General features: G+C 50.2%; 1 protein-coding gene across 2 annotated transcripts; it reads right to left on the bottom strand.

Moving 5' to 3' along the window:
* Window positions 1-456: 456 nt before the first annotated feature.
* On the bottom strand, window positions 457-21,966 carry LOC115557524 (growth/differentiation factor 11). Of its 2 annotated transcripts, none has more exons than XM_030375396.1 (3): window positions 20,530-21,966; window positions 3,317-3,690; window positions 457-1,221 (listed from the first exon to the last, which is right to left on the bottom strand). In XM_030375396.1, the coding sequence occupies exons 1-3, from the start codon at window positions 20,945-20,947 to the stop codon at window positions 841-843; spliced, it is 1,173 nt and encodes a 390-aa protein (XP_030231256.1). In that variant the 5' UTR covers window positions 20,948-21,966; the 3' UTR covers window positions 457-840. The 2 variants fall into 2 exon arrangements, with proteins under 2 accessions (XP_030231256.1, XP_030231257.1); XM_030375397.1 differs by having other exon boundaries at window positions 457-1,218.
* Between the last annotated feature and the right edge of the window lie 1,166 nt (window positions 21,967-23,132).

The following is a 23,132-nucleotide window of genomic DNA, read 5'->3' as shown; positions in this document are numbered from 1 at the left end:
GTCTCTTGTCTCTGGTCTCTCTGTGGTACGAGACGGCAAGTGAAGGAGATGAAAGTGACTGCTCAGTGGAGGTGGAGAATGGCCCCCTGGGGTTGGACGCATAAATAGAGGGCGAAGGTTTGGTTTGTTCTTATCTTTAAAACTCTCTTCTCTAAACAAGACAAACAAGCAAAAGGTAACAAAAAGACATTTGGGATTCGTTCAGATTGCTTTCTTCTTCAGCTCGACTAAGGTTTCCTCGAGGGCTGAGCTTTCGCGGAAGGGGGCACTTTGAATAAGACTTGCCACCTTTTTTGTAACACTTTAGTGATTTGAATTCCACATCTATTAATTTGATGAAACCTTTCCAAAATTTCAAATACTAATTTACCAAAACTAATTTACTGCAAAAGTTGTTTTGCATCTTTCTGTGTCGATCCACTGTCCTGGATATCACACAAATATGACGTTGTTTCAAATATCTTGATGAATACAACACCAAAGCTGACATATATAACATAGTTTCGTCTTGTTTACCATTTTCTGAAGCGGCTTCACAATCCCACTCCCGTTGTAATTCATTATGCACTCCTATTTCAGTCTCTTGATGCTTTACATCTCATCTTAAACTTTTTTAAATACTTTTCACGTAAAAATAAACTCATCGACTGGCAAGAAAAAAAAAACATGGAAAAGTCCAGCAGGATGTTTCTCTCTCTGCGTCAGAATCAAAGAGCGGAGACGTGTGGCGGGGAGAGGGTGGGGGCTGGGGAGAGCTTCCAAAGGGTGTTTCTGCGTGGTATGATGCGATGGTGGCGGTACATGTGTGTGTCTCCCTCCTGATGGCCCCCCGTGGAGAGCCTAGGAGCAGCCGCAGCGGTCCACCACCATGCCGGGGATCTTGCCGTGGATGATCTGCTGCTTGTCGTTGAAGTACAGCATGTTGATGGGGGACATCTTGGTGGGGGTGCAGCAGGGCCCGGCCGAGCCCCGCGGGTTGGCGTGCTGCACCAGGTGGGTGTGCGGGTACTTCTGCATGAACATGTACTCGCACTGGCCCGAGCAGTAGTTGGCCTTGTAGCGCTTGGGGGCGATGATCCAGTCCCAGCCGAAGGCCTCGAAGTCCACCGTCAGCGGGTAGCGGCAGCACCTGGACTCGGTGGAGTGCTCGTCGCAATCCAGACCCAGGTTCCTCCGGGAGCGCTTGTTCGTCTCCAGAACCTTCACCTCCAGGAACGGCTGCTGGAATCAGGGGGCGAGGGAGGTGGGAAGAGGTGGTTATAAAACAATACTGAGGGAAGTCACTCTCCTATAGCTGTGGCACACTGTAACATGGGTGCAAGTTCAGGCCTGCTCACTAGTTTTGGCCAGGCCTGCTCAGTAGTTTGGGCCAGGCCTGCTCAGTAGTTTGGTACAAGCTGGATCAGTAGTTTGGTTCAGGCCTGATCAGTAGTTTGGATCAGGCCTGCTCACTAGTTTGCTTCAGGCCTGCTCACTAGTTTGCTTCAGGCCTGCTCAGTAGTTCAAATCAGGCCTGCTCAGTAGTTTATTTCCGGCCTGATCAGTTCTTTGGGTCAGGCCTGCTCAGTAGTTTGGTACAAGCTGGATCAGTAGTTTTGGTCAGGCCTGTTCATTAGTTTGAGTCAGGCCTGCACAGTAGTTTATTTCCGGCCTGCTTCGAATCATCCTTTCCTGCTATACTGTACTACTACTACTACTGTAGCGTTTGAAGTATCCTAGGTATGTTTGCAGAAAACATGCAAGTGATTCAGAAGAGAGATGAAATGATACGTTATCTTCTCTTTCCTTCATGAATATTTACCTCATAGACTAACTTATCTAATGGTACAGTCACGGTCACCCCAAACAGTACACAGTATACTCTGGGCAGCCCATTGGACCCAGAAGCCTTGTGGTCCCCCTGACCTCGACCCGTGACTCATCCTGAGAGCCACATCCCCCCCCCCCCCAAGAGCGGATCAGCTGGGCCCCAGCACAACAGATTTTTGGGGGTTTGTTTGTGACTCATTCAGAAGGGGAAGATGAAAGCCTGGAGGGTTACAACCTGCCACCCTGGGCTCGGGGGCTGATGTTTGTTTCCAAAAAAGCAGAAAAAGAAAGAGAAAAACAAGAGTAGAGCGGCGCTGGTGGCTGAGAAGAGGGCTGGCCCTGCTTGTTGTGCTTGGTTTTATTTTTGGTACTCATGGCGTGGTGTTTGATCTGCTCTCTAAAGGATAACATCTCCCGCTGCCGGGAGGTCAGAGGTCAGTGGTCCGCAGGGCCCGGGCTCCACAGCTGACCTCTGCTACGTGGTGTGAGGAGCTGACCCCTGTGACCGCTCCGTGAACGGTCACTCCAGCACTGACCTACATAACTACCACAGCCCCCTGACACTGCGGTCGCTGCGCTGGATGTGCGGGCTGGGTGGGGACAGTGTGGAGATCAGGTGATCTGGAGATGATGACCTCCTCTCAGTTCACGTGGAAGCTCAGAGTTTGGCACTTCTAGGTGACACACCTTGTTTGATTTGATGACATGAATGTAGGACTTTAGGCTACATCGCGATGTATTGGTAGGACTACAGGACTACATGGTGTATTGGTAGGACTACAGGGCTACATGGTGTATTGGTCAGGACTATAGGGCTACATGGTGTATTGGTAGGACTACAGGACTACATGATGTATTGGTAGGACTACAGGACTACATGGTAATATATGTAGGACTACAGGACTGCAAGATGTATTGGTAGGACTACAGGACTACATGATGTATTGGCAGGACAATAGGACTATGTCATTATGAGGTGTTGAGTGAGCCTGCTCGGGATAGTCCTACCCGGTTCCTCCTCTAGCCCTGGTTCACTACGATTCGACAACCATCTCCAGTAAGGATCATTTGAGTCATTGGTTGAGTTTGGTGGGGATGTTCTGGAACAAGTTGCAGTTCTAAAACTCATAAATGGTCCCCAATAGTAGTTGGATCTATTCAAGTCTAGCTCAGTATATTCAAGGATCCATACATATCCATAATCTGTTTGGTGGTCTGGTGGTGGACGTAGGGGCGGTGGAGGGTGGACGTGACCTCCAGATTACTGAGCTGGGGTAGAATCTATCCATCTGCCTCAAATCCTCCCCCCCTACACCCAGGTCTGAGGTCTTAACCAGACCCTGCTAAACCCCTGGGCCAGGTCTGAGGGCCAGACCCCCGTCCCCCTACAACCTGGGTCAGGTCTGAGGTCCAGACCAGTCCCTCCCCCCCTACACCCTGGGTCAGGTCTGAGGTCCAGACCAGTCCCTCGCCCCCCTACACCCTGGGCCAGGTCTGATGTCCTTACCAGTCCCTCCTCCCCGGGCCTCAGCGAGGTGACGGCCAGGTCGTGTCCGCTCTCGTCGAAGGCGTTGATGTCGATCCCCCAGTTGGTGTGCGGCTGCTTGAACCAGTTCTGCAGGACGTGCTTGAAGTCGATGCTCTTCCAGTGGCCCACGCGGGAGTTGAGCTCGATCTTCTGCGAGCGGATACGGATGTGCCGGCTCCCCTGCTCTGTGACGGGCTTGAGCCGCAGGATCTGCAGGTACACGGTGGAGGTCTGCTGCAGTGGCCGCAGGTACACCCACAGCTGGGCCTTCAGCACCTTGGTGAACATCAGCTTGGGGCTGAACTTGAAGAAGCAGCAGCTGGGCTTCCCGTCGATCTGGACCAGCGGCTCAGCTGCAGACACACACAAACACAGGCAATGTGTCAGTGCACCGTACTGTACTATAGAAATGATTGATTACTGGTCAGAGGTTTTACAGTTACTTTTTACTGGAGCTTTTCCGAAACTGATACCAGTATCGGAAGATTCCTCAGGTAATTTCTACAATGCAGTATGTTGGCGAGTACGTAATTCTATGCGCCAATCCGATACCATCAATGGACTAGCTCCTTTACTACACAGGTGAAGAACATAGCAAACACAATGCTAGATGGTGTATCGGTATGTACTCGGTATCAGCCGATACTCAAGTTCAGGAATCTAATCGGTATCGGGAAGGAAAAATGGTATTGGAACATCTGTACTTTTTGCTAATATTTACTCCAATTCATGGACAATGATGGATGCCTCTAAGATGTATGGATATCTGTTCTGTGCTGATGAATACTTCTAGTTTAGCTCTTTGTCATTATGGCTAGAATTGTTTTCATCAATTGAGTCAATTCTTGGGATTCGAGGAGGACTACTTGGTCCTACCTAAAGATCTCATGTTGGCTCTTAAAGCCGTCGAGCAGAAAACATGTTGGTTCTAAAAAGCATTATGAATTTAATTATATTCATTATATCAAATTCATTATATCAAACATTTCAAATTTGAAGGGTGTCTGGATTAAGATTATACCAATCTAAATTGGAACATTCTTGTTGAAGAAATAATTAGAGGATTATATAATCCTCAAATTTGAACTGATCTGAGATCTGAGTTGAACTGAGTATAGATCATTTGGAATGATTATATATATGTCATTTTAATTCCGAAACCTTTAAAAAAATAAATGCTCAGCTCAGCACCCTATTCAAAAACTCTTTAATAGGTCGAAGTCAAGACAAACTATTGACAAGTCCGTAAGCAAAAACTACTTCTGCTCATTTTAAATATACACATGCTCCAATTTACACAAGGGGAATGTTTTTCATTTTAAAGAAATACTTTTATTTATATAATATTGTGTCTCTCCTCAACATTGTTGTTATCCTCAATCCACTTAAATCAGTGATTCCATCAGGGCTTGGGAGCATTTGCATGTTCAAACAAGGTTTAGTAATGGTTACCAGTAGCCAGATGGTCACCTTTGATTCCCATGGGTCAATCACAATGAAATGCTCCCGTCCACCTTCAGATAAGCACGTCTAAACCCCAAACTGATCCTGGCAGCCCCACAGAGCAAGGACAAGTATCATTTCTGGATGAATGCATGGGCTGAAGAAAGTGATCCACAATGTCTTTATTTATTTGTATTTCTTTGGCAGCATATGTCCAATCTGCACAGTTGTTCATTTACATAGACTTCAGTGGGAAATAACCACATCCATCTTTGGCATTCATAGATTAATTTCCATGTAAAAGCATTCATTTATGAAGGCAAATTTATTCTGCCCCTATCTGGCATAATAATGTGGCTCATAGCACAATAGGACTTTGTGAACCCCCATTCTCACTCGCTATGTTCGATTTGTCTCCTGTTCAAAGTTGACTACATTAATAATGTTGTGATCTTTCTCCTGGTTTGTTGTGGTGATGCTGCTGTTGCTGCTGCTGTTGTTGTTGTTTCAATACAAGGAACTAAACTATATGGACCCGTCAATCATTGCCAAATCTGAGGGTTGCTCAGGCAACCTGCAAATGCTTCCTGGGTCAAAAGGTCATTTGGAACCCCGGCCTAGTTAAGAAATGGGATCAGGGGTCAAAACCGTCAGCCCTTTTACATCTCCGGGATGCTGTGGGGGGGTGGGGGGCTAATAGCTAGATTGAGTTTGAAGGTCAAGGGCGATGGGAACATGTCTTCCCTCACAACAGACCCCAGAAAATAATTACAATCTGGGAAAGTAGAACCGGGACAACGCATTGTTTACTCCGACCCTCCTGTCTCTTACTCCTTTACCTCGGGAAAAGGACTACTTTACTTTGGCTTGTTTTTGTTTTGTTCGTCTCCATGGCGGTGGGAGCTCCTCCAGCCAATGGGAGCCTGTCCCTGAGAGCTCCGCCGGGCTACAGAGAACAGCGGGCAGGCCTGGTTGACACCAAACAAGAGTAGTAATTGAATCATGGGGCAGGCTCGGAGAGGTATGAATCCCCTGGTGTTCGGGGAAGCGTCCGTTAGCGGGCTCCAAGGAACGTTGAGCCGGGGCCAAGCGGTGACGCCGGGGCCCTTCAGCGCCATCATTAGCGAGTGTAAATTATACAGTGTCTCACGCTGGACAAACAATATGTCAATGTTCCTCCTGGCGGGTTGCTGGGGTCACAGCAATTAAGGAGGCGGGCGTTGTGTTTGCTCATCAGCCACCAAACTCGAGGGCAATGATTCTGCAGTTTATGTGCTGCTACTATTTGTTGTTGTTTTTATCGGTGTGTGGGTCCGGCGGACGACGTTCTCCAACCCAGAACCCCGAGACAAAGCCAGGAAGACGATTCAGCGGAAAAGGAGGAGGACCTGGTGTACTGGGGGCCGTGTCGGTAAATACACACGAACGACGTGTTCCTCATGGCGCTAAACAAAGAGCACATTGATCGGTCGGAAATCAATGTGTGCTTCTATAGATCCGGTACGTCGATGAGCGATGGGGAAACGATGGAGCGCCAAGCGCCCCCGAAGCCTAATCACGCTCCAAAGCGATGGCAGTACGTTTAAAAGGAACAATGGCACCTTGTCATTAATTGACCGAAAGCCGAGTGGACACTTGAACCCCACCTGAACTTGCTCTCGCTGCCCGCTGCCCGCTCTGATTAATAACAGAACCGCTCTGACCGCGAGCGAGTGGAGCCCTGCAGCGTGCACAGCTTCAGGTCCTGCTCTGCTCACCTCATCATTCAAGCTACTTTCTAAACGAGAAGGTGGAGGAAACCCCTCCCAGAACTACCACCGCCCCGTACTGCAGCTGTACAGCTCGCTGCAGGAAGACCGGTCCTTCGCCTCAACGCAGGCAACTCACGCGGCCGGATTTCATCCAACGAAATCCGTCGCTGCCTTCCGCCGAGCGTCGTTATTGGTGCAGCTTATTTCCCTGCCGTCTAATTGCGGCGTTGAGCTCCAGGTGAGGTCTGACCGTCCCCAGGTACCCTCCCTTCCCACGTGCTGATAGAGGGGAAACTTACTAGGGAGGTTCTTATCTTTCATATCCCACGTGTGTAACACGGTTTTATAACCTTTAATAACCAAGAGCGCTGAGGTTGTCCAGGAGCCGAGAGTACGGCGGAGGAAATGTGGATGACGTGGAAGACATTATCTCCACCACTGCATGTGAACGCTGTATGAGAACAAAATGGTGTAATCCCTTCTAGTTCTGACATCAGAATCACCTAAAGAAGGGTTAATCCCACTGCTGAACAGCAGTCCTTCAAGAACGCATGATATCATCTGGATATATTCCTGAAGTCATCTCTGTGTATTCCAACATGTCCTGCATCATCAGTATAAAAGTAGCCCTTCTTACGTCAAATAAAGCCTGGTACCTCAGCTAGGAAGAGCCCCATCAGGCACTAAGCTCAAACCACTGAGCCAACTGGAGATCGATGACAGAGCGGTTCGACCGAACGATAAACCTTAACCGGTCAGCTCAGAGATCCGCTCTGCCGCACAACACTAACTTTCCTCCTCACCTCGATCTGCCCCAAACCGGTTCACCAGGTGAGAACCCGCTCCTAAAACACAGCGGCGACCTGCCGGTCATCCATTGTCAATGCCCACTCGGATCACGCGTGCGGCACAGACCTAGATAGGGGATTCCATTTGCATATATATCTATATTTTTCTTTTCCTAATGGGAAATGCAAATGGGCCATTTTGTGGTTGGGGAGTGTGTCGGGGAGTCCCGGTGCTGAATAAATGTGGCTCTGGAGTATCCCCACGCTCCTCGGCCTATTAATCATCGTGACACCTTCACGACCCTTCTAATAAGACAGGGGCCGCGGTGCACCCCCAAACATCCCGGTCCACCCCAGCCCCGCTCCCTCTTTGTCCCCGGGCCGTCCCATGGGAGCAGGCGGGGGGGGCGGAGGGGGGCAAGGGGGGAGGCAGGAGGAGGCAGGACTCTGGGTTGGAGTTGGGGGGGGGGGGGGGGGGGGGGGGGGTGAAGTTAGATCCCCCTCATTCAGGACCCCTCCCCTGGGACTACGGCAGGCCCAAAACTCCTATTAGGACTTAGCACAGTAGTCCCCCCCCCCCCCCCCCCCCCCCCGGGGCAACAAAAGACACCTCCTAATGCTGCCTGTTCTATCCCAGTGAGCACACACACACACACTCACACACACTCACGCCCCAAAACCGACACCCCCCCCCCCCGCCCAGGGATGAAGCTTGCTCTCCTATATTGTCGCTATATTTGCACATGTGAGCAATCTGTGGGAGCTGATATAATAAGTGCTGAACACGATCCATACCATCCAGCCTGCCCTCCACAAAGTCCTACAGGCCTGTATAGGAGCATGACTAAAACATAAAACATGCGCTCCGGGACGCGCCAGGCTATATTTATGTGTGTTTGTTTATGTGCCAGCACATATCGAGGAGGTTAACGGCAAAGGGAGAGGTTTTCTAACGTCAGCTTTCCCTCCTCTCTTTCCCTCCTCTGTGTGTTATCCAACAGAGAAAAAAGGGGGCTTCAGGATTTCACTTCAAAACAAACTGAATTCGGTTTGGGTTTCCGCGTATCTCAACCGATTAGCGATGGCAGATCCGGCCCTTTCACGGATCGGCCAATGACATTGACGGAGTATGAAAATGAAACCGCGATGTTAAAGCACTGCTGTGCGACTGAAGCTGTTGAATGGCTTCGCCTTGAAAGCCCTTAAGCTCGTTCACAGCAACAGGAACCATCATTCCTTCTGTTCAATTACAACACTACGACACAACTACACAGGGCTAAACTACTAACTGTGATCCCATACGGTCGCTAGGAGACTTGAGATGCATTGTGTTGCATACTGTTGAAATACGACAAATCACACTATATGTGTGCAGCGTTTATACGCGACAACTGACAACCAGCTGGTGCAAAGATCTAAATGGCGTTCGTAAATAATTAATATCAAGCTAATTGCTAATTGTCCCGTTCACGTCTGGGATTGACTCAAAAGCATTGCAGTACAACCGAAAAACCACATGTACAACCACACTGGTCAGCTCCATACAAGACATAAACATGGGATTCATGTCTTAATATGAAACTACAACCACCCAATGACCAGTGACACATTTCTATTTTGTCTTTCTCACTACTGATACAAACAAGACCAAAGGCTGTTCTCCAAACGCAGATGTGATGAACTGCGGCTGAAGCAGAGATCAGTAAGCCATCTGCTTTGTGAACTTCACTAACTGGGATACACCACCAGAGTAGAAAAGCTTTGTGATGATGAAGAACTGAGAAGGTGCGCTTCACTCTCTCAGACCTGGCAGGTCACGTACCGCCAAACTGAAATCAGTGGCCTGGCTTCAGCTGAGCCATTTAAGACGCAGCCCGACTCATTCCTAATACTCTGTAACTTTGTAAGCCATCATAACATGTACCTTGTGCTAAAATACCTCATTATACGGCGTGGCTTTGGACATAATCCTTTGCATGTTTTAATACGTCTGTTATGAATAAAGGAGAATCCCTCTGCAGTGACTGCAGTCTCTACTGTAAAGTTCACCCATCTGCGCCTAATAGAAAATAAAGCCATTAAAAGCGTATTAGCCCCTTCCCCAGTACGTAGTAGAAACAACCCATTAAAGCCACTTCCTCTGGGTTTAATGGCGGCCCCTGATTTGCCACCATTTAAAGCAGCTTTTTAATGAGACCGTTTTTTATGAGACAAGTAACCAGCCATGACTTGACCTCTGATATTATGTACTTCCTCCATTGTGCCCGAATCAGGAGTACATTTTGTGCGTAACAATTGTGTTCGCAAGATAAAAAAAAAAACAACAACCCACAACTCCTGATCGAGGACGACTTGTTGTGGCCGCGGTGGAGCTGAGGAATCTGCAGGAACAAAACAGCTGCCAGGTGCGGGTCTGCGTGCGATAGCAGTAATGAGCGGGGCTAGGGTGCCACGCTGGTATCTCACGGGGCACCGGCCCCCCTGCCTGTGGGGCGCTGCTTCCAGGAGCCCTGTCCCTGACTCAGCCCCTTGGCAAGACCCGCCGGCAGGACTCGGGCCGAGGAGGACTTGGCCTCTGAGCCCCCGAGTCGGCCGGCTGCTGGCCGCGAGGGCTGACCTGCGTTGTTTGCCTGTGTTCCTGGTTCTGTTTGTTTTGAACTGAAACCCTGTTTTTGCCAAAACGTCGTCTTTTTTTTAAGGACACACAGACTGCTCTAAAGAGACGTGACAATTAGCCTGATTCAACGATACGCCACAATGTCAGAGCAACACTGTGCGATTGGCAGTCCCCACTATAGTTCTCGCCGGTGAGTGGTCGTCTAAAAAGCACCAAAACATTCTCAAGCCGCATGCCGCTGTGGGGTATGAGGAGGAACGGTGCCTCCCGGAGAGGTTGGATTCCTCTTGCACATGCCACTTTATTTCATTACTCTGGATTAACCCTGGGATCTGCACACTTTGCCCAATACATACATACATACAATAAACCATCCACACACGAACATGTTGATGCTGCTCTGCTGAATTGCAGTAAATGTCAGAAGTATTCTTGACGTTACTTCGGGATATGTTTCTTATTCATTGTGCGTGCAGCCGTGCACACACACAAACACACACACACACAAACAAGCCCACACGTGCGCAAGTGCGCACACACAGAAACATGCACGTGCACGCACGCATGCACACACGCACACACAGCGTAAGTGTATCAAAGCCGTGCCGTGCTGCGAGTCTGTTTGTCCGTGTTCCACGGCGCGCTATAAAGCAGTAGTGAACCACTCAACCCCACAGGATCTGTCCCAGAAAGCGGCCTCAGGTTCCTCTGATCTAGATCACACATGTTCTGAACACAGAAGTGTGTTTTCTGTTCCCTCCGGGAGCGATCAACACACCTACGGAGGCACTGCGCTCGTTCTCTTCAAACTAACTAATGGGCCTCTGTCATTCCCCAAGTGTTCTGCATAAATCAAAGTTTGGCTTGGTCCCTGAAGAACATTTAGACCGCGTGCGATGAGCTTCCCCTAATGAGCTCCCGGGGTTACGGGGGTACAAGGCGGAGGGAAACTGCAACCACAGGTGATTTATACAGCAGAGTGCGGATACCATCCCTATAGGAAAGCCAGCTAATTAAATTTTCATGTGGATAATCAGTAGGTTATCCCCCCGTTAACTGAGCAGCTTCACAGAGCTCAGCTCAGCGGAGCCCGCAGTATGAACCATAAACCGTCGTTATGAACCTGCATTATGAACCTGTATGAACCTGCAGTATGAACCATAAAGCTGCATTATGAACCTGCATTATGAACCTGCAGTATGAACCATAAAGCTGCATTATGAACCTGTATGAACCTGCAGTATGAACCATAAAGCTGCATTATGAACCTGCATTATGAACTATAAACCACCATTATGAACCTTTATTATGAACCATAAACCTGCATTATAAACCATAAACTTGCATTATGAACCTTTATTATGAACCATAAACCTTCATTATGAACATAAACCTGCATTATGAACCTTTATTATGAACCATAAACCTGCATTATGAACCTGTATAAACCTGCATCGTGAACCATAAAGCTGCATTATGAACCTGCATTATGAACCTGTATTATGAACCATAAAGCTGCATTATGAACCATAAACCTGCATTATGAACCTGTATAAACCTGCATCGTGAACCATAAACCTGCATTATGAACCTGTATGAACCTGCATTATGAACCTGTATTATGAACCATAAAGCTGCATTATGAACCATAAACCTGCATTATGAACCTGTATGAACCTGCATCATGAACCTGTATGAACCTGTATTATGCCAATGCTGCATTTTCTTTGCTTATATAATGGACTCTAAAACAGGCACACACACACACCAACACAGGCACACACCAGCACAGAAGCACACACACACACTCACACACACACACACACACACACACACACACACACACACACACACACACACACAGCTCCCTCGTGTTCCTACACAGGGCTTAATTACTGGTGTGAAGTAATTATGTCCTTTATTAGTGAAACATAACATCTGTTTCGGGTCTTTTTTAATTGTGGCTATAAAACCTCTTAATGATTTCTGTCCCTTTAGGACAGGACTGAACTCGCTACTCCCTGTGGACTCACAGTCATTCCCCTCCAACTAGCCCTACACCACCACCACCACCTCCACAACCAGCAAGTCCACCTCCACCACCACCACCTCCACCACCAACAACACTACTGCAACCGCCCCCACCACCGCCACCACCACCACCACCTCCACCACCAACAACACTACTGCAACCGCCACCACCACCACCACCAACACCACCACCTCCACCACCAACAACACTACTGCAACCGCCCCCACCACCACCACCAACACCACCACCTCCACCACCAACAACACTACTGCAACCGCCACCACCACCACCACCACTATCTTATCCACCACCACCCCCACATCACCTCCACCACCACCACCATCTTCTCCAGCACCAACTCCACCTCCACCACATCACCACCACTACCACCACTACCACCACCACCACCACCACCACTACCTCCACCACCAACACCACCACCACCACCAACACCACCACCACCACCACCACCAACACCACCACCTCCACCACCACCACCTCCACCACCACTACCACCACCACCACCACCACCAACACCACCACCTCCACCACCACCACCACCACCACCACCACCACTACCACCACCACCACCACCAACACCACCACCTCCACCACCAACACCACCAACACCACCACCACCACCAACACCACCACCTCCACCACCACCACCTCCACCACCACCACCTCCATCACCACCACCACCACCACCACCACTACCATATCCCTCAACCTCCAACACCAACAGCCCCAGCTCTACCACCACCCCCGACTCCTCCAGCTCCCCCCCTCCCCTCCCCTCTAGCCTCCACCCCCCCCCCCCCCCCCCCCCCCCCTCTAGCCTCCAGCTCCCCCCCCCCCTCCCCTCTAGCCTCCAGCCCGGCCGGCTCCGGCCCCACGTTGAGGGACCGGGGCCCCAGCACGAGGTCTTCATGCCCTCTGAATAATGCCTCGCTTGGGGGCTGACACAAGCAGCCTACTGTACTGTCTCTGTGTCTCCCTGCCGCCCTCCAGGAGGAGCTCAAGAGAGGCCGTATGAGGCCGCATGAGAGGCCGTGAGAGGCCGCATGAGAGGCTGTGAGAGGCCGCATGAGAGGCTGTGAGAGGCCGTATGAGAGGCTGTATGAGAGGCCGCATGAGAGGCCGCATGAGAGGCTGTATGAGAGGCCGTATGAGAGGCCACATGAGAGGCTGTGAGAGGCCGTATGAGAGGCTGTGAGAGGCCGTATGAGAGGCCGCATGAGAGGCCACATGAGAGGCTGTGAGAGGCCGTATGAGAGGCCGCATGAGAGGCTGTGAGAGGCCGTATGAGAGGCTGTGAGAGGCCGCATTAGATGCTGTATGAGAGGCCGTGAGAGGCCGCATGAGAGGCCGCATGAGACGCTGTATGAGAGGCCGTATGAGAGGCCACATGAGAGGCTGTGAGAGGCCGTATGAGAGGTGGTGAGAGGCCGTATGAGAGGCCGCATGAGAGGCTGTGAGAGGCCGTATGAGAGGCTGTGAGAGGCCGCATTAGACGCTGTATGAGAGGCCGTATGAGAGGCCACATGAGAGGCTGTGAGAGGCCATATGAGAGGCGGTGAGAGGCCGTATGAGAGGCTGTATGAGAGGCTGCATGAGAGGCTGTATGAGAGTCGTATGAGAGGCTGTATGAGAGGCCGTATGAGAGGCTGTATGAGAGGCTGCATGAGAGGCTACATGAGAGTCGTATGAAAGGCCCTGCCATGTGTTGTCGCTGTAGTCTGGGTTCTGTTTTGGTACAGTGTAGATAAGAAAAAAGATTGTAAAGTCAAAAGAGTGAAATATTCCCAAAATTCCTTGAATTGAAAAAGCAAGATGGCGGCGGAGAGGGACGGAGCGTGGGAACAGGGGAGGGGGGAGCAGTGAGATTCCTGAGTCTGGGGGACATTTCGCTGCCGTATTAATAGACTTTGGTGCCTTTGAAATTTTATTAGCCATAAAGTTGACAGCGTGTTGTGCAATTTCTTCAGTCCCTCGGAACAAACGCGGCGAGTTTTTCACCCCTTTAAAAACAACCAACACAGGCTGATTGTCCAAACAAATGATCACAGGACCCCCCCCCCCCCCCTGCCCCCGCACCCCTCGGTGAATTCCCACAACTCCTACAAGCCGACGGGCCGAAGGAACAGGTGCTGTCGTCAAACAGACCTCCGTGGAATGAATCAATCTGTAAAAACCTCACATAGTCATCGACTTTCAGCAAACACTAACAAGTGGTTGGAAGGCAGCGGCGCTGTGTGTGCTTTCAGCACTCTGCGTCGGCTTTTATGGTTCCTGCACCTCAGGAAATGAGCCTTTTATAGGGTCAGCACTATAAAGCCTGGTTTTGGTGGGAGTGGTTAGTGGATGACTCGGCATGTGTGTGTGTGTGTGCGTGCGTTTGTGTGCATTTGTATGTGTGTTTGTGTGTGTGTGTGTGTGTGTGTGTGTGTGTGTGTGTGTGTGTGTGTGTTTGTGTGCAGGCTCTCATGCAACCACACGTGTGTGTGTGTGGGGGGTAAGTGTTCAAGTTACTACCGGTTCGCCATGCTGCTGAAGAAAGAGCCGGGAGGTTAATAGTCTCACCTAGATGTGAACTCGCTGACCCTTTGTGTCAATAGCAGAACTCGGCTGCCGAGTGCCTCTGTTTGTGTGTGTGTGTGTGGGGCTCCATTCTTCTGTGTGTGTGTGTGTGTGTGTGTGTGTGTGTGTGTGTGTGTGTGTGTGTGTGTGTGTGTGTGTGTGTGTGTGTGTATGTGTGTGTGTGTGTTTGTATATGTGCGTGCACGTATTTGTGTATTAGTTTGCATTTATGCATGCTGAGATGGCAGCATTACATAACAATAGCGGCGTAGTTGTCAACAAATAGACACAAAGGAATTATGATCCCTGATACGCTTCAGATAAAATGCTGAGGAAGATCTACCTCCTCCTGCGTGCTGTAGCCCCCTAGAGGAGCACGTTTCATTCTGGGGTTTCTCCATCACCTTGATGAGCATGGGATGGAGATACTCCTGCTCTACGGACCGACGGAGATCCACGCTGGCAGGGCCTGGGAGTGAGTGCTGCTCTCTGCTGTTGTCTTTCCTCCTGGGCGTTTCATAACCCGTCTTAACAACGCACATTGGATCAAAACACAAACATGTTCTCTTACATTTCGAATCGTGATGGTGGCATCGTTAAAGTTCCTTCACGGTTATAGTCGGTCTGCAAGACAGAATGTGGGTTTGTGCGTGTATGTGGTCGTGATATACTACGTATACTATGCATACATGGATACATACGTACATGCATACATACATACATACATACATATGTACAAACATACGTACAGATCTGTACATATGCAGATGTGTACAGATCTGTACCTATGCAGATATGTACATCCATAAGCACACCCATGCATACATACATACAGACACACATATAAACACACATACATACACATGTGCATACGTACGTTCATACACTCCCACTCACACACGCGATGGTACAAAGTGTACAAACTGCATTGCTAATCAGCAAACTGCCGGCAAATTGCACATTTCCCCTGCACGAGGAGAGCAGCGAACCCACTTGACTTTGCAACACATTGTATGTGTTGGGTGTTGGGGGGGGGGGGGGGGGGGTGTCTTAGTACATAAAGTGCCGCAATATGATATAAATAGCTCCACTTTTCCATGAGATTTCATAGTAATTAGAGAGCAGAACGTACGCATGGACCCTGTCAACCCACTGCAGCGCTCACGAAGCCTGGGTGAATACTAAGGAGACGCTGGCATCGGGCCAGCTCCCCACGTACCGCCTGAACCCACAGCACCATCAAACACCACCTTGATACACCACCTTTAAACACCACCGTCAAGCAACACCCTAAGACACCAGCATCACACACCAGCATCACACACCACCATCACACACCACCATCACACACCACCATCACACACCACCTTCACACACCAGCATCACACACCACCATCACACACCAGCATCACACACCACCATCACACACCACCATCACACACCACCATCACACACCACCATCACACACCACCTTCACACACCAGCATCACACACCACCATCACACACCACCATCACACACCACCATCACACCGCAGCATCAAACACCAACTTCTAACACCACCATCAGACACCACCATCACACAGCACCTTCAAACCGCACCCTCCAACTGCACCATCAAACACCACCTCCAACCGCACCATCAAACACCACCTCCAACCGCATCATCAAACACCAACTCCAACCGCATCATCAAACACCACAGAAGGCACCCCATGGGGATAGAAGTGGGGGAGATATAGGGAGAGGGAGAGAGAGATAGTGAGAGGGAGAGAGAGAGAGAGAGAGAGAGAGAGAGAGAGAGAGATAGTGAGAGGGAGAGAGAGAGAGAGAGAGAGAGAGAGAGAGAGAGATAGTGAGAGGGAGAGAGAGAGAGATATATAGGTAGAGGGAGAGAGAGAGAGAGAGAGATAGTGAGAGGGATAGAGAGAAAAAATATAGGTAGAGAGAGAGAGAGAGAGAGATAGTGAGAGGGAGAGATAGTGAGAGGGATAGAGAGAGGAAATATAGGTAGAGGGAGAGAGAAATTGGAAGAGGAATAGAGAAATAGGTAGAGGGAGAGATAAAGATATGAGAGGGGGAGAGAGAGATATAGGGAGAGGGAGAGGGATAGAGATATCGGGAGAGGGAGAGAGACAGATAGGAGAGGGGGAGAGAGAGATATAGGGAGAGGGATAGGTAGAGGGAGAAAGAGAGATAGGGAGAGGGGAGAAAAGATAAAGGGAGAGGGGAGAAGAGGTAGAGAGAGAGATACTGTATATAGGAAGACGGGAGAAAGGGAGGGAGAGAAGAAGAGGGGTGAGAGTGAGTGGCAAAGTGGGAGAAAGAGAGAGAAAGAGGGGGAGAGAGGGAGGCTGTAGCAGCTCTCTGAATCTGTAGATCACTGAGACTCCACAGCCAAGAGTGGGATGCATTCTTCCTCTTTCCTCCATTCTCCTCCTCATCCTCACCAGGGAAGAGAGAGAGATAGGGCGCAGGGGAGCTCCGTGTGTGTGCGTGTGTGTGTGTGTGGGTGGGTGTGTGTGTGTGTCTTAATAATGCGCTGCGTTTCCGAGTATGAATATGTGTGTGTGTTTCGCATGTGTTAGCAAGAGCATGTGTTGCGTCTCTTACTACGAGGATGTGTTTGTGTGTGTCAGTATGTGTTTGTGGGAATATGTTGGTCTGTGTGTGTGTGTGTGCGTGTGTTTGTGTGTGTGTAGTATATATGTGTTTGTGTGTGTGTGTGTGTGTGTACTGTGTATATATGTGTTTGTGTGTGTCTAGGTGTGTGTGTGGGGCGGGGGGGGGGTCTGTGTTCATGTGTGTGTGTGGGGGTCTTTGTGTGTGTGTGTGTGGGGGGGTGGTCTTTGTATATGTGTGTGTGGGGGGGGGGGGGGGTCTGTGTGTGTGTGTGTGTGTGTGTGTATGTGTGTGTGCGTCTGTGTGTTTATCTGTATCTCAGGGGTTACAACAGGGACCAGCCAGGTGACAGGTGATTGTGTCCTAATGCAGGCAGAGCACTTTGACAACACATTACTTTCTCATGGACGCGATGTGATTGGTTGTCAGGAGCCGTCACCATCTGCAGTGAGAGGCTGGGGAAGTGATGACAGCTAACAGGGAGAGTAGTGTGTGTGTGTGTGTGTGTGTGTGTGTGTGTGTGTGTGTGTGTGTGTGTGTGTGTGTGTGTGTGTGTGTGTGTGTGTGTGTGTGTGTGTGTGTGTGTGTGTGTGTGTGTGCGTGAGTATGTGTGCACATGGGAGAGAGAGAGAGAGAGAGAGAGAGAGAGAGAGAGAGAGAGAGAGAGAGAGAGAGAGCAATGGCGGGGGGCTGGTAGCTGTTATGTCTGTGTGTGTGTGAGTGTGTGTGAGTGTGTGTGGGTGTGTGTGTGTGTGTGTGTGTGTGTGTGTGTGTGTGTGTGTGTATGCATGCGTGTGTGTGTGTGTGTGCGTGTGCGTGTGCGTGTGCGTGTGTGCGCGCGCGTGTGTGTGTGTGTGTGTGTGTGTGTGCGTGTGTGTGTGTGTGTGTGTGTGTGAGAGGCCTGTGAATCATTCTAATTTATCCTTCCTCATATAGACAGGTGCAAAGGGAGGAGCCGGACAGCCCAAAGCAGAAGGATGACATTAGCTTAATGAACTTAGTGCCCTCACGGAGAAGCACACCTTCACACACCATCAACTGCTCTTAAACAATGCTTATGTTTTAATGGAATCCGCACAGATCCAATATATCGATATATATATTGGCATATATATATAGATATAGTTGTCATATATATATATATATATATATATATATATATATATATATATATATATATATATATATATATATATATGCCAACTGATTAGACGGTAACTTTTAAGAATACCTCATCTATAGAATCCATGCCATATCCCTATGAAATGGGAACATTATGATCCATCCATTCTGCAAAACAACAACACGTTGGTCAACATCTTAACTTCATCACCGCGTCTCTGCACTTCACGTCGTCATAAACACAGAACGAGGAAAAGATCAATAAAGCGGATAAAGCCCTAACGTCCAGGACCGGTCACGGCCAGTGCGTCATATATGTTCCACTTTGCACTCAATTCGAATTAAAAGCAGAAAAGTTCATTCTGGTCTGCATGATCACGCATCGAGGAACCAAGAGCATCGAACCCGCACACGCACATCTCCCCTCAGCCGGCGAGAGGAAACCAGATTATCTGGAGGCGATTTAATGCGCCTTGTGCGGAATATATTATGTGTGTAAATGTTGTTGGAGAGGTCACACACTCCCCTCGACCCGGAGTGCTCTCCTCTTTGTGTCCCCGTGGAGAAGAAACGAGCCTCGCTATAAACTTCGCATTTAAAAGGCAAGTGCGGCCGGGGGGGCGGGGGGTGGGGGCCGCGAACAATGGCAGCTTTTTGGACACACTTTTTCTCACTGCGATGAACAGCAGGGAGTCCGGTAGAGCCCCTTATAAAAGAGCGATAGAGCACAGCTGCCAGGGTTCAACAGCAATTTTGTGAGATGTCTTTGAGAGCTGCGCAGCGTGCGTGTGTGTACGTGCGTGTGTGTTTGGGTGTGCGCGCGCGTGCGTGTGTGTGTGTGTGTGCGTCAGGCCGAATCACACGACATGGAAGACGCATGATTGCGGTAATTAAAGCGCTGGGAAACAGAAAGCCGACTCGATCCGGGATCCAGCCTACTCGATCCGGGATCCAGCCTACTGGATCCAGTGCCAGATTTTCTCTATCGATGACGGGATTTCTGACGTCCTCTTCCTGCGCTCCAGGTCACAATAAGACACAAACGGCGCAAGTGAATCTAAAACTCAAAATTCAGGAGAGCCTTCGGATGTTCAGAACAGAACTCGTTCCTGTGAGCATGTGCACACGAGGGCATGAGGAATTGAGGACATGAACACATGAGGACATGAGCACATGAGGACACAGGCTCTGCTGAAGTTTCATCTGGACTTCTGAGGACTTTAAGTGAATGTTTGGGGCAAGCTCCCCTCATACTGCCTGGTGTTGTTGGGTGTTGACGAGTCAAGAGCGAGAGCGAGAGCCCAGAACTGTGAAGCAGAACCACAACAGAGAGACCTCAGCGGCCCTACTACGCCTCAGGTCCAGGGGCGACTCGTCTTGAGTCCACAGACCCCAATGACCCCATCACACTATCGATTATTGATTATCAAGTTCAAACAGGATCTATAGTTTGACAGGCGTGGCCAGCAGCTGACATAAAGCTGGTTCAGACTCCAGGTCCCCCGAGCCCGGGAACAGACCCAGGTTCACCCCTCCACAAGAGGTCCCAGGTTCACCCCTCCACAAGAGGTCCCGGGTTCACCCCTCCACCAGCAGACCCGGGTTCACCCCTCCACCAGCACACCCGGGTTCACCCCTCCACAAGAGTTCACCCCTCCACCAGCAGACCCGGGTTCAGCCCTCCACAAGAGGTCCCGGGTTCACCCCTCCACAAGAGTTCACCCGTCCACAAGAGTTCACCTCTCCACCAGCAGACCGGGTTCACCCCTCCACAAGGGTTCACCCCTCCACAAGGGTTCACCCCACCACAAGGGTTCACCCCACCACAAGGATTCACCCCTCCACAAGAGGACCCCGGTTCACCCCTCCACCAGCAGACCCAGATTCACCCCACCACAAGGGTTCACCCCTCCACAAGGGTTCACCCCTCCACAAGGGTTCACCCCTCCACAAGGGTTCAGCCCACCACAAGGGTTCACCCCTCCACAAGAGGTCCCGGGTTCACCCCTCCACCAGCAGACCCAGGGTCACCCCTCCACAGAGGATCACCCCTCTAGACCCGGGTTCACCCCTCCACAAGAGGTCCTGGGTTCAGCCCTCCACAAACAGACCGGGGTTCACCCCTCCACAAGAGGTCCTTGGTTCACCCCTCCACAAGCAGCGACCGCCGGTGGTTCCCGGTGACATGTACCCTGCGTCCTCCCCCTCATTCACCTTCCCATCACTGGGTCTACTCACGCTCCGAGGCCATGGTGATGACGGACTCCGTGGTGGCGTGGTACTCGTCCTCCTCCATGAACTCGTCCTGGGACGACGCGTCGCCCTGGAAGTCGTGGTGGTCCAGCAGCTGCTGAAGCGGCGGCGCCTTGGGCAGCAGCTGGTTCACCACCTCGCGGCTGATGTTGGGCGCGTGCTTCAGCCGCAGCTTGCTAAGGATCTGCGACTTGATGGTCTCCAGCCGCAACACTTTGCTTTGTTCCCGCCACACGCACGCGGAACACTCGTGGGAGCCCGCGTCCTCGTCCAGCAGTGACAGCCCGGGATCCGTGGGTGCCTCGCCGGCCGGCAACAACGGAAGGTGGGGCGGGTCGCTGCCGGACAGTCCCGGGGAGAGCAGCACCGTCAGGCACAGGAGGAGGGTGGAGGAGCTCGGCATGACGAACCGCTCGGTGCCCGCGATGCAACTTTACGCGGCGGGGGTGTCGTGCTGTCCTCGCGAGCCTTCTGGGTCTCCGCTAGACCGGCGTCAAGACGAGCATTCGGGGAGGAGGAGGTGGTGGAGGAGGAGGAGGAGGATGAGGAGCTGGTCCCAGCCGGTCGCCCTGCCCGGACTGCGCGGCGCTTTCGGCGACAAATGAACACGAAAAGAAAAGTGCGTTTCAGCCTTCAGCGCGTCAAGGCAGTTCAGAGGGAAAGTGGGAGATAAGTGTTCCTCGTGGACGTGTACCCCGCGCACATGTATTGGTTGTTGTGGTTCCCGGTTCAACACCAGTGAGTCCACGGAGGTGTGAGTGTTCAGAAGTGAGAAATGTGCAAGTGCGGTCAATAAGGGCGCTTTATATATCTGCACTGCCCGGTGTCGTCATCCGTCTCCATTGGCTAAGATTGCAACAAAAGGCTTTTAGGTCTGTCACCAAATCCAGAGGGATGGAGCGATGGAAGGTGAAGCCCCTAGGACTGATCCTCTACAGTGTGGACCCGGGATTAAAACCCGGGACGGGGGACTGGAGGACCCAGCCTGCTCTCCTGACGTTCCTGAACTATGAACTCCGCGTTATCTGGAGACGTCGTTCTGTAATTACTCCATGACGTTTTAATTGGCGGATCAATTAATCGACAACTTGGTAGAAGTGTACTTTTGGTCTTAACTTCTCATAAGGAAAGGTTCGGAATAGTTCCAGTAGGTTACAGATCCTCCCGATTATAAGGACATACTGAATCATTAATTCTGTTTTTGCATTAATGTGACAATAAAAATTCAGCTTTTGATTAATTAATCGTCTATTTCAGCCTGGTCATTATGGTGAATTAAAATTAAGCTTGTTGCCTTCCTACCGTTTTAAATATATATATTTTCCGGAGTAATATTTTTCTATCAAATCAATCGAATGTATTCCAATGTCCATTGAATATTTACCAGACAAGTCCCTGTAGGTTTAATAAGTTAATTTTAAGCACAACCCCATCATTTCAGCAGCATTACATTGAGTGAGGAGTTATATATAAGAAAGGGGAGCGCAAGTGTTCCGCCCACCGGCTCCCCATTGGTTCAGAACGTGTTCAAAATGGTCGCGGGGCCAAGACTTCTCTGCGCCTATCAGATGAGAAGAGGGTATTGGTGGGCGTGGTCTAATGACCAATTTTCTCATGCATGTGCTCGGCTGGAGTGACTGGGAACCAGCTGGACAGCGGCTAGTCCTACTTAGGCTGCCTACAGACCATAGCTAGGCTTACCAGATCATAGGACCTACCTACTGACCATAACTAGGCCTACCCAGATCATAGGACCTACCTACTAACCAAAGCTAGGCCTACCCAGATCATAGGACCTACCTACTGACCATAGCTAGGCCTACCCAGATCATAGGACCTACCTACTACTGACCTTAGCTAGGCCTACTGACAGTGGCTAGGCCTACCGAGAGCCAACGGGGCTACCTACAGACAGGGGCTAGGCCTTCCCATGAGTCTAACTACTGACAGTAGGCCTACCCAGAGATATAGGACCTACCTACTGATAGTAGCTAGGCCTACCGAGAGCCATACAAACCTACCTACTGTCAGTAGCTAGGCCTACTGACAGTAGGTAGGCCTACCGAGAGCCAACGGGCCTACCTACTGACAGTGGCTAGGCCTACGCTAAAGCCTACCTACCTACTGACACTGGCTAGGCCTACTGACGGTGCCTAGGTCTACCCTAGAGCCATAGGACCTACCTTCTGACCATTGACTCCTGAAACATTTTGACCGAACTCTGATCAAGGCTTTAATGACTTTGACCGCCACCCAGAACCTAAACATCATTCTGATAACTGAGCAAGTGCCATGACAGATATAAACATGAGTAATGAGTAATAAAAGTATTCATTGCACAACCTTTTATCCTTTGACACAAAGGAAATTGTTTTGTTCTCTTCAGTAAGATAACAACACATTATGTTGATCCGATTGTTCGGTTGGTATATTGGTTATACAATTTCATTCACATTGTTATTGCACTTTGGACATCCTTTGAAGAGCCTCATTGTGAGTTATTTTTGGTCAGGTTGACACTAACAAATTATAAGAGTTAGTCCTTGACACTGGAATCGCCAAAAGGCTTATGTCGTGGGTTGGATTTA

Source organism: Gadus morhua, chromosome 13, assembly GCF_902167405.1.
Source record: "Gadus morhua chromosome 13, gadMor3.0, whole genome shotgun sequence".
Classification (NCBI taxonomy): Eukaryota; Metazoa; Chordata; class Actinopteri; order Gadiformes; family Gadidae; genus Gadus; species Gadus morhua.
Note: the sequence above shows the minus strand (reverse complement) of the source record. Positions and strands in the feature narration are given on the sequence as shown.